We start from the raw sequence: 12,586 nt of genomic DNA on the forward strand, positions 1-12,586 counted from the left end.
TGGCAGTGAGATAGTGTCAGATAGCTATTGTATGTGTGGAATTGGTGTGACAGTCTCAAACTGTGCATACAGTAAATGGAAAATCACTTGAATATACATTACTCTGGAGCTGAGCGCTTTAAACTACAAATACAATTTCACCATTTGCTAAGACTATTTTATTTCACTAATGGTTCTTAATTCTGTTTATTTTAATATTGGAAACTCTGAGTCTAACTGTGATGAATGCTTTGATGAAAAACAAATCATTGACAGAAAATATCAAAATGACTCATCCTGAAACCCAAAGGGAGCTCATGAAGATATAACACCTCTAGGTTGAAGATAATACTAATACTAATACTAATAATAATAATAATAAGTCATAGATGTCACTATAGCCAAGTTTAGCATTTCATTTGAATGAAGAGAAGAAAAGTTGAATGGTTGAATTTCATTTTTGAAATAAATGTAATTGAGCTTTAAACACTTATAGTCTCTAATAAGCATGAGTAAATAGTATTATATCTTGTGAGTCATCAGTCCACACACACACAAGGTAATGTTTGCTACAGGTGCTTTTGTTGAGGCTAAGAGGATAAGCATGGCCTTCTTTTATGTTTTTGTTTTTATCCATCTGTTATTAGTCCATCGCTCAATACTTTCTGACTGCCCCTCCATAGTCTGTGGTACTCAGCTGAAAGCCTATTTGATTGAAGACACAAATATATGTATTATATGTAATAAAAAATAAAAAAGCTACAAAATGTATTAATTTTTCAAAACAACTGGGCACTGTAGTTTTACAAAATGTTATTCAAATAAGAATATACAGTATAATAAATTTTTGTGGGACTACTTTCGGTGGCGCATTAATACACATTTGGTGCTCCAGTGAGTATTTTCAGCAGCATGTTTTTTTGTGGGACTCAAAATAGACTACAGTGCCCCTGTTCATCAAATGAATAGAAACATGTCAACCGGTGCAATTGTGAAGCTGCCAGGTGTGTTTTTAATATTTTTTGGATAACACTGGAGGTCTATGGCAAGGAGGAGTAAGATAGATCAGACTTTGTCATTGTTTTGGTCTTTTAATGGCATTGGTCAAAGAAAACAAACAATTTAACAGACTTTGCATTTCAGAGTTTAGTGGACAGATGATCCTGAGACAAATAAAGAACAAACATAAACCAAACCAAATCAAAATGATGGTTTGTTATTGTGACATTATGTGTGCTGGTTCGTGGTTTGTCGCAGCAATGTCAACATTCAATCTCACGACCACCACAATCAAAGTGCCACCTACACACTCACAACCAAAGCAGAACAGTGACTCCTTTGCTTGTAAATTATTGCAATACATGCTGTGAGGATTCATCATTGTGTTATTAAAAAAAAGCATTTATCACACTCACTAGAAATATATTTCTAGATGTATAAGTCATCTTGCATACCCTTACCCAAACCAAGAGAGGGCGTTTGGTTTCAGCTGCATGTCACACTTGTCTCTTTTCTGAGAGATAGCTGACAGCAGAGTACTCTGTTCCACTTGGATTGATCTCCAAAACTGCCGCAGATCTTTTGGGAAAGTCCAGGACGCTGTAGACCAGTGGGGGGGTGGGCACATTGTTTGATGCCTCAACTGTTTCCTACAAAGACAATCAAAGTCAAGGGAAAGAATGTATGCAGATGTTTTAAATATTTACTTTTAAGTTTATATCTCTGAAGATGCAAAAAGATGACTGTGTTTCTTACTTGTACTGTGGGATTAGAGCTGTGTTGTTCATGTGGTGGTTGTTTGTCTGTATAGAAAGCAAAATGTGTCAAATATTGAGTCTGTCAGGCAAATAATCTTAATAACGGCAAGACCTGGATTTGAATGTACCACTTATCATTCTGAGAATTATAAGGTAATTAAAGGGTATACAGTCTGATTAAAGCTGGGGTGAAATGAGCAGCTGGTAAAAAAAAATACAGTTGTTCATTTAAATGAAATAGTTCAACATTTTAGCAAATATGAATATTCAAAGAGTTCCATGAGAACTTTGCTTTTGCAGTAATTCCTTGAGTCTTGGTGCCATCATGCAAGGACCTTTGCTATTACCTTTTCTCAGCTATCATATCTAGCAACTGGAGACACAGACGCACTGGGCAGATAAAGTGTAGTTTATTAAACAAAAAGGCTACAAAGAGTTAATTAGTGTAGATTTTTAAACTTTGGACAGAGCCAGACTCACTGTTTCCCATCTGTATACTAGACTAAGCTCATTGTCTCCTGACTCCAAGTCCATACAGACATGGGAGTTGCATCAATCCTCTGACCAAACCATCTGAATGCTGCCAATACCAGTAAACATATAATACATCAATCAGTTAAAAGAATAAAGGCCACAGTAGTGCAAATGCTAAGCGATTTACATTTTTGTGTTGAATTTCACAGAGATGTATTAATTATTGATTATATTGAAGTTAGTTTGATTAAGTTGATTGATTGAGTTTTATTTCATTTATAGCTCTCATACACATCTGCACATGTGGTACAAACTTTAAATCTGGGTTGTGATATTTGAAGACTATTTGCCTTATCTGATGACACCGTCAGCAAAACCATGCATTTATATACACATACAGGAATTGATGGTGTGGTTTTTGAGGTGGCGGAGGCTGTCAAAATAGTTCAAAGAAGCAATGTTCCTACCTAAAGTAGGCCAAAGGGGTTTGTGAAAACGCTCTGATAATAGTGAACAAATAATGCAAGTGCTTTTTTCCACCCACCCCTTTGTGATAGTAGATACATTCACATTTGCGTGCACTGAAGGAAAACTTATTTTCAAAAGCTGTGAATCATCATGTATCCAAAGGATGTGAAACTGCAATCTGGTTTGCATTTTTTAGCATCTAACCACACAATTGCAAATTTTTTCCACAGAATAACAATTCTTCTTCTTACCTCGCTTGAAAAATGTAGTAAACAGTCTACAACTGTCCACAGCTCTAAATAGATCATTTAACGCTGGACTTTCGGGGTTTAAATTAATCTCAGTGACAACTCACATGCAATATTGGTAATATTAAAGTATCTAGATGTATCAGGTCATAATAGATTTTAATAATTCAGCAGACATCTCTTAGGACTACCTAAATGGAGCTAGATGAAAGCAACCAAGGGTCAGTGTAAGTCACACTTGACAACAAACACAGCCCCCTGAATGATCTGTTACGACAAGTAAAACAAATACAGAGAAGAAGAGTATTTTCGGACCGTTTCTTTCCCTACCTTTGGTTCTCATGAGACACCAGATCAACAAGGGAAGTACTGCCGCCAACAGCACTACAGGTGGAACCACAAGGACAGTGACGATGTGAGTGGAAAAGAAACTGGGACTTCCACTATCTATTATTGTGATGTCATTCGCCATTGGAGGAACTGTAGGATTTGAAAGGAAATTATGAAAATATAGACTTGTATTTCTACAGGAAATGATTTCCCCTCACCAACATGTCTATAACAAATGGTTGTTTAATTATATAATTATTCAAAGGATGCTTAATTACTGTGTTTCCCAATTAAAACTGTATTGTTTGACACAATTTTCCCTGTACAATAATCATTATTGTTTTATTAAATACAAGAAGAGTTGTTAACCAGCACAGACACAAATACACTGTGTAGTACCAAAGAGCATCTCTGATGTGAGCCAACATTAAGTTGTAACAACACTAATAATTCTTATTTTCAACAATTTTCAATGATAAGACAAACTCAATACTTTCCAACTTCCGTTTGGAAACCCATTTCTTCCTACTGAAGATCTCAATACATGAAATAGTTATGAACAGGATCAGTTCATTGATCCATGGATTTGTTGTCAATTAGAAAAATATGTCTTACTTCAACCGCATACCTTAAACAACAATGCAACAAAAGATTGTACTGTTGAGAAGGACCTAATCTCTCTGTGTCCATTGGTTCATCAACAAGTTGTGTTTAATTACCTGAATAAATCAGCTGAATTTAGTAATAGCATTTAATTATATGTATATATCAATCAATCATAATAAAAATCTATGTAGTACGGAAAAATTAACAAATTAAAAATTAAAATTAAATAAGGAAAAAAATCCTGTAATTTCCCCACTGAGGGACTAATAAAGGATTATCTTATCTTATCTTATCTTATCTTAAAAGGTGTCTTCTCATGGTGCACACTCCACAGATTAGCAATCGTCCTTAATCGTCTATTGATGTAATTTCCTGGATCCCAATCATAGTCTGATCTTACCTGTGTTGATTCTGTTCTCCTCTCGGACGATGAGCTGCACCTTATTATTACTTTCTATGGGGAGTCCTAAGTCCATGAACAGAGTGGCCCAGTAAATTCCACTGTGATGTAGTTTGAGATTTGTAATGTGGCAAAGCACATAATTATTTTCAGGATGGACATCAAAATCGCCTTCTCTTTTCCTTCTGTTGCCCTGGGAATACTCAGCAATCTTTGTGTGGTTTGTTGTGTAAACTGCAAAATGTTTTGTGACACTCGTGTTAAATGTGAATTGAAAGGTGATGTTGGTGCCGAGGCTCCCAGTGACCTCCGCTGGGATGGGGCCTGAATTGAGACAAAACAAAGAATGTGTATGAGTAGGAGATTGTAACAGTTCAGCTCCACACCTTCTTTCTGTTAATAGTTGTTTTCATTAGATCTGTTTGTCTATTAACTCTCTTGTCATTTCAGACCCGGTCATTCACACCTGATCATCCTTCATTCCCTTCACCTGGTTCTCACGCCCATCTCACCTGCAACCCATTCCCTCGTTAGTCACTCACTACTATAGAATACATTTTTGTTATATTTTCCCGTATCTTCATTTATAGATGAGCTCGTAAAATGTCAATGATTTTTTTGAGGGAAATAATATGTAAAGAAGCACAAGAATAAGGCATCACAACCGTAATATCTTTTCAAAATGTATTGTCCACCTGAGAACGTTAAACCCTTCACTGGACTTATATTATGGACATCAGAGTGTGTTGTTAAAACGGTTATAATGGTTCATATGTTTACAAAGCAAACTCTTGACTCAGAATAACATATTTAGAATGTTTCCTGAGTATAAAGGCCATGCTAACCCTTTTTTTTGGGGAGATGTCAGGCTACAAATGAGTTTACTTGACATTTAATTAACACGTTTTAATAGACATCAAACTGAGAATCACCTCAAAAACATGTCTTAAACAGAAAATATAATTCAAACATACAAAAAAGTTACAGAAAGCAATAAAAAAACATAAATTATTATAAAGACAGCTTACCGTTGAAAACCATGTGAACTGTTACAATCAGAACTAACCCGAGAGGCTTTGAGACAATGTTGTCAACCATGATAGAATAATTGTGTTGCTTGCAGGCCCTGCGAGTTGGCCTTTGAATCTGTGATATTACTGACTTGGTATGTTGAATCCTTTGGTAGCAGTTTGTGTGCCTGAGAGGAACAAACCAAAGACAGGAACTTGCACAGACACTATTTATCTACCTACAGCATCACAAGCACCTCCTGTAACGGAAGTCATCAAAGGGTTTCATGGACATGTGGTGCAGACTGTTAAAAACTACGCTGAGGAGGCTATCACTCACATATGTGGAAATTTACATTAATTTTCATTTTTTTTCCATTCAGAAAACTGTCTAAACATCCCTCTACAGGGGACATGGTCAATCCAAGTTTCAGACTCAAAGACGACATAAAAAGCAACTTGTCTTTCAAGAAACAAAGTCCCTAATATTATAAATTATCCAATTTTTACAAAAACAATAAACAGCCCAACAACGTTTAATAACGCCTACAGTTATTGCTATGCAAATGGTTATAGTATAAGTATACTAATGCACATGCACACAAACACACACACAAACACACACACAAACACACACACAAACACAAGGCAACACTTTAACCATAAAAGAGCAAGTAGGTGTCTTTGAAGTCACAATTTGATGACTTTAAGACAACACATCGATATTGCTGGTTGCAAGTTTTGGTTTCAGTGGTTGATGGAGGTGGTCATTTCCTTGCACTTTCTGTTCTCACACTTCGCACTGCACAGGAAGACCCCATGCCCTAAAACCACTAAAGTGTAATGTTAGCCTCTCCACCGCTCTCAACATGGCTGGTTTGACAACAAAAAAGCACAGAAACATGTCCATGTTCAAAAAACGGCTTGCTGTCCAGACCAGGTGTTATTGAGCAAGACCTTAGGTGTTGGCAGCTAACCTCTGTAACCAAGATAGCAGCTTTTCCTGTTGCTGCTACAATCAAAGCAGTGGTTTGTCAGTAGAGGGCATTGTAGATGAAGTAGCATCAGATGGAAAACGTTGGTTTGTGTTAGCAGTATGAACAGCTTTCCTCCCAAGTATGAACAAAGAAATCCTGTGAAAATCAACAGTCAAACAAGCTTAGGTGAGCTACAGTGGGCAGCATTGGCCTATAGCAGCTCTTCTTTATACCGCTTAGCTAACCATCATCTAAAATAAAATCCAGGACTAATGCTTCTATAGAAGAGAGCCTCTTCTCACATTATACTTCAATCAGGAGATACTTGTTAAGTGATCAAAAACATTTATTGACAAGGTGCTAAAGTTGTTTAAATGTAAAAGGTATTTGTCAGTTAGACCCCATTGTGCCGTTATCATTTTAAAGGTGTGTGCCATGACTGGAACAATAATATTTTCCGGATGGAGTCGAGACTGACTGTGCGTGAGATGCGGAGCAGAGCTTCTGATGAGCTCAGTGGAAGGAAACACTGAAATGACCACTGACAGCAGCAGAGAAAGGAGCAGTTTGACAGCAACAATATGATTGGCTCAGGACAGGTAGTCCGTGGACACATGGTGGTTTTAACTGAGAGTGAACGCCTGGAGTCTGCTGATTGAGTAAAAGAGAGAGAGAGAGAGAGAGAGAGAGAGAGAAAGCATAAAGAGTAATTCTTACTAAACTTCCATTTGTCAGTTAATCAGGCATTTTTTGCATTTCTATTTTGTTGGATTCATCTCGTTGTTGAAGTTTTATTGTCCCCAGTTTCACCTCTAAAACTTAATTTAACTGCCTTATTTGCACCAAGTAATTTATTTAATTAATTAATAAATTTATTCAATGCATCATAGAAAGTATCAAACTTAAAGCTGCAGTATTATGATTCCGAAGGCCACATATTAGATTCCTCTCCATCAACGTGTCTATTAAGGGCCAATGTGTCCTTGAGTAAAAAAGAGTTTTCTCTCTTACGTTTAGTTGGAATGTACATTTTAGATACCTCAAACTCTAGATGTAGATGATGATGGTATTTTGCCGCTGTCAGTATTGTATTTCTGCGCCACCTTGTGGACTGAATAGTACAATGCAAGTCACTTGCAAAGCCCCAGAACAGTGATCACACACACACAGGGGTGGGCTGGTCGACAGGGTTGGGTTGGTCCAATACCGGCCCACCTCCATCACCATCACATCCCTCTGACATCGCCTGCCCCGACTATATTCTATGCTTCACAGAACAAGTTCAATTTACTCTAATAACTAAAGTCAATAATCACTGACTGACATTTACTCCTCGCGATCTGTATTCACAGTCATGGTTTCCATCTTCTTTACTCGTCTAATCTCTTCCATCAGTCTAACTTTGTTTTCGGTGTTATTAAATGACAATCACTCTTGCCTACTCAACACAGACAAAGAAGTTTTTGAGCGCGAGCCGGCAGTATGGCACCGGCACCAAAACGTAAATTCTTTAAAAAGGTGGAGCTGAAAAGCTCAGGGAGAAAAAGAAGAGATGTCTGGAGGAAGGTGCATCAAAATATTTACAAATCTCTGACTTATTTGGGAAACCACTGACTGGTGACAGTGATATGATGGTAAGTTGTGGCGTTGACTTGGCCAATGTTAGCTTGCTTTTCACAGATGAGGTAACATTCCCTACAAGCTAGCCTAGCTAACGTTATACATAAATGTCCACAATTGAGACCGTTATGATCTGGTCAAATAAGCAAGCTGGCGCTGTTGTCATCATTGAGATGATGTAATTTAACATGTTAGCCGTAGTCACTTGCTTACAATCGATGAGCAAGCTCTACATGGTGGTAGTTGTAAAGAGGGCAATCTTATCATTTATAATAACTTATGTCAAATAACACTTAAGTTAACCAGCGAGTATGACGTCTGTCTCAAGGAACACCTCACTCTCTGCATCGAAAAGAGCAAGCAGATACACCAGTCTAGTTCAAGAGGAGGTAGAGGTGCCCTTGTCACTCTCCTATCCAAAACGACCATTGACTACATCATCACCACCATACAACGCCTAATGAAAACTACCATCACTGCTGAAGTCCGGGAATCTGGAACGTACTCGGTCCAGATCAGTGCTCTGTTGTCATACTGTATGTGAGCGACTAGTTGCTGTGATCAGATGTGAGTCATCCACTGGGTAGTACATTGCCCAACTTGTGAATGACGTGCCGGGGACCATGGATCTGGATGTGAAGCGGTGTATTGGAAATTCCACTGATGGGGCCTCCAATATGGAAGGCCAATATAAAGGCGTCTCTGCACTGCTCTCCGAAAGTAATGTATGTTGATGTACTCCACACCCTCTCAGCCATTCAAGATGGAGAGACCATCAATGCCACGGCACGAGTCAATGCACAGGGATACATCAGCCAGCTTCTGAAGTATGAGACTATACTTACAGCTCAGATCTTCCTGCGAATTTGCCAGGTCACGTCACCAGCCTCTAAATACCTTCAGACAAGTGGAATGGACATCCTGACAGCTCATCAGATGGTTGTGGCTGCAGAAGCAGAGCTGAAGGATATGAACAGAGATTGTCAAGACAGTGGCCGACAAATTTGTCCAGTGGGCCAACAATCAACTACAGGAGCAAAGCTAGGAGACTGAGCTGGAGGTGTAGACCACTCTGTTACAGAAACAGGGAAGAAGGAAGAAATCCTTGCCTGCAGAGATGGCCCGAGATGAGGCTGTGACTGATGCCGAAGCATCATACAAGATTGAGGTCCACAATCGAATCATGGACACAGTCGCAGGAAGCATTCAACAGCGTTTCCTCAAGAATAGCAGTTTGTATGCCGATCTAGCAAAAAAACTTCAGCCAGTTAACATCGTACGGCAATAGTTTCCCAGAGGAAGCACTCCAAGAGTTGAACAAGTGGTTGCTGCCATTTGATGACAGAGCAACAATGGCCGAGTTACAAAGCGAGCTCAAAAGTCTGGCACGACAGTGGGATAGACTGAAGGCATCAGTATTTGAGGAGTACACAACCAAGACAACAGAACCCTGGCCGGAGGATGCTGAAGATGAAGCAGAAATGCTTTACAAAAAGTGTTCATCTTGCAAGGACTGTCCAATCTGTTGCTACCGAGTTTTGAAGCAGTACAACCTCCTGACAGGCCTTGCATACAGGTTCCAGCTTACCCTCTCTGTCACACAGGTAGCATGCGAGCAAAGCTTTTTGACGCTGAAATATATCAAAAACAGACTCAGGAGCTCACTCTCTCAACAGCACCTGAAGGCTGTTATGTTGATGGTTACTCAGACAGATGTTTTGCAGATGCTGGACAGTGAGAAAATCTAAGTGAGCTGCTGCATAAACTACTTGTGTAGTGAGGTAATAATAACACATGAATATACAGATATTGTTTTCTTATTACCATGTGACTATAATGCACCTGGGCCGGCAGAGTTAGTTTAGGTTCTGTTACTTCACTTATTTTTTTATTATGCACCTTCAACACCCCTACACACACACACACACACACACACACACACACACACACAGCATGCACCACTACTAATACCACTGATGTTCACACCCCATCCTTTTTTCTCTCATAGAGAAACACACATGACGAACATGCCACTCACTTCCCCTGTGATGTTATTTTCTCATTTCCTCATTTCCTGCATCACAGTTTATTGAAATAATTTCCCTTTTGCAATTCTTACACTATGTTGTGTGTTAAAATCACTTCTGTTTATATTATCCAGCAACAAGTGTATAACCTGTTGTGATATTCTTTGAGTTCCATTACTGTGGTGAATGTTTCTCTTGCTCAATTTACAACAATTGTTCAAATTCTCATACATTTTCTTTCACGTTGTTTATCGTTAAATACAATGTTTGTGAACATCCTTTTCATCCGCTCTCAATCTTACCAATATCCTGTTGCAGCATCTATTTGCAAACTCACTCTACGGTGTTTGCAGCAAATACTCAATAGACTAGCTTTCAGTGGTTTTGTAATAGAGTCAGTGAAGAAATTAATGAAGCCCTCAGGATAAGTGCTTCCAGTGCTAGAGCTGAAGGCTGCAGCCATTATTATGGCATCCGGAAAGCATCTTCAGTTCACCGTGTGTGTATATCTGGCATTGCTGTGACATAAACTCATGGAGGCTGGAGGCCATGCTTTTCATACTGAAGGCATCAGTTGCATGGTAGTAAAGGAGGGCATTGACAGGAAAACCTGCATGTGGGTGCTACCGAGAGGTGTAATTGATGAGTGGCAGCTGAAGGACATCAACAGAATATGTGATTGCAATGAAAATGAGGATAAACAATGCAGCAGTGGTCCAAATTTCTTGATTGATTAATGTTAAAAACTATAAGAAAGAAGAAAACGTTTTTTTTCTTCATTTTTTCTTCATTTGTTTATTAGATGTTCAACATTTCCAAAGGTCCAGATAGTTACTTTTCTAGTATTAATATAGAGTCAAGTAAAACATACATCAAGATCGTACATAAATATTTCACAATACAGTAGAAATAGACGTCACCAACAAGACAAAACACCAAACAAACAGAAAAAAATACATACATGTTTGTCACCCAGTATTAATCAAAGACAAACTAATACATCACAAGATTGAGAAGAAAATAAATTCCAAAGCTACTGAAGATAAATATTCACATAATGTTATTCCAGAAAAGCAGCAAACACCAACCTCTTAGCATGTGCAAACAAAACTACAGTGGGAGACATTTTTCTACTTATCTTCTTACCATCTGTGAAAATAGGTTAAATTTATTTCCTGTTGTTGTGGTACTCATTTTGGTTACAATAGGCTGGTTTTCTTCCAGGAGAGATTTCCTTTCTCCATTAAAAGTATGTAGATTGTGTGTTTGCAAGTCATGTAAATGAAACTCAACTGGAAGAAAACTTCTTTTATATGAAAAATTGCCCTTTGTGCTAACATGAAAACCTATTTAGATTGATGTTGCATACATTACATTGTACTCCATTGCACCATAGCTATTTATATTGTATCAGAAAGATTTACAATTGTATGCAGTATAACTTGCCTTTTGGAAAACTATGTTGTCGTTGTAACACAATTGAGGGTAGTCTGTATTTTATGGGTGGTTCAGTCGAGCAGGCAAAACAAAACATGATCTCATGATAAAACAGTCCAGTGGATTAAAAACATATTCCTCACAAAATCTGACTTTGCTGAGGGGCAATTTGTTAAACGAACTTTCACTAAGCTTCATCTCACAGCAGGGATGGGAGTGTGTACACAGGCTGATAGAAAATCAGGAAAGCCCTCATCACCATGGTAACTGAGTTACTGACTCCCATTAAATACTGCTGAACAAAACAAGCTCCCCCCCACAGGTGGTTTCAGACACACCGATAAAGCCCATGTTTTTAATGTTATTACTGCTACTCCTACCAACAATAATGAGAATAATAATATCGTGGATTATAATGTAACTTAAAATATTGCATTCGAGGCAGTGACATATTTAGAGATCCTCACATAAACACTGATAAACACAAGCATAGTAGTTGATTTAACACGTAACACTGTATAATGTCAGTCATGTTTAAGGAAGACTGTGTGTGTGTGTGTGTGTGTGTGAACATGCAGGTTGGTCGCTCTTGTCCTAGCAAAAATCATCATCAGCCCATAGCAACCAGGAAGACGCCTGATGTCATCGCTGTCACCAGTTGCCGTTGGAGATCCAGGCATCCATAGAAACAAACACGCAAACAGTGCCCCCCCCCCCCCCCCCCCCCCCCACACACGCATAAACAACAGATGCTCACAAATTGACTTTCAAGTATGCAATTATTAGATATCACACACATACTTGCAGTATAAGTACACACATATATAGATTTTCTAGCACTTGCAAACACACACACACACACACACACACACGCACACACACCACACACGCTTCTACATGGGAAATCTACCTTCAAGCATAATGTAAAAAACGTGTATATGCCTCATGCCCGCACGTGCGCGCAGTCCCGAGGAGCCTGGAATAAAGCGGATGCATATAGCACATATACACGGTCGCTGCATGCACGTTCACGCGCGCACCCACACAGTGATTCCATGGGGAAATTGACTATCTGTACAATTAATGACTTCGTACATCACTGTTTGAAAATAAATCCCCCCCACACACACAGAGAGAGAGAGAGAGAGAGAGAGAGAGAGAGAGAGAGAGAGAGAGAGAGAGAGAGAGAGAGAGAGAGAGAGAGAGAGAGAGAGAGAGAGAGAGAGAGAGAGAGAGAGAGTGCGCGCAGCAGA

The 12,586-nt window shown here is 38.8% G+C and overlaps 1 protein-coding gene across 2 annotated transcripts; it reads right to left on the bottom strand.

Moving 5' to 3' along the window:
* Window positions 1-5,471, bottom strand: LOC117729780. Of its 2 annotated transcripts, none has more exons than XM_034531141.1 (5): window positions 5,291-5,471; window positions 4,263-4,586; window positions 3,257-3,310; window positions 1,735-1,781; window positions 1-1,628 (listed from the first exon to the last, which is right to left on the bottom strand). In XM_034531141.1, the coding sequence occupies exons 1-5, from the start codon at window positions 5,358-5,360 to the stop codon at window positions 1,476-1,478; spliced, it is 648 nt and encodes a 215-aa protein (XP_034387032.1). In that variant the 5' UTR covers window positions 5,361-5,471; the 3' UTR covers window positions 1-1,475. The 2 variants fall into 2 exon arrangements, with proteins under 2 accessions (XP_034387032.1, XP_034387031.1); XM_034531140.1 differs by having other exon boundaries at window positions 3,257-3,406.
* Window positions 5,472-12,586: the final 7,115 nt, after the last annotated feature.

The sequence above is a fragment of the Cyclopterus lumpus genome, chromosome 4 (genome assembly GCF_009769545.1).
Source record: "Cyclopterus lumpus isolate fCycLum1 chromosome 4, fCycLum1.pri, whole genome shotgun sequence".
In the NCBI taxonomy this organism is placed as follows: domain Eukaryota; kingdom Metazoa; phylum Chordata; class Actinopteri; order Perciformes; family Cyclopteridae; genus Cyclopterus; species Cyclopterus lumpus.

Bases quoted from the DNA above. Each gene is read 5' to 3' on its own strand.
- LOC117729780 (XM_034531140.1), bottom strand. From the start codon at position 5,360: ATGGTTGACAACATTGTCTCAAAGCCTCTCGGGTTAGTTCTGATTGTA. The intron at 4,587-5,290 runs GTAAGCTGTCTT...GTCTCAATTCAG, and splicing joins AGTTCACATGGTTTTCAACG to GCCCCATCCCAGCGGAGGTC. The intron at 3,407-4,262 runs GTAAGATCAGAC...CAAATCCTACAG, and splicing joins GGAGAACAGAATCAACACAG to TTCCTCCAATGGCGAATGAC.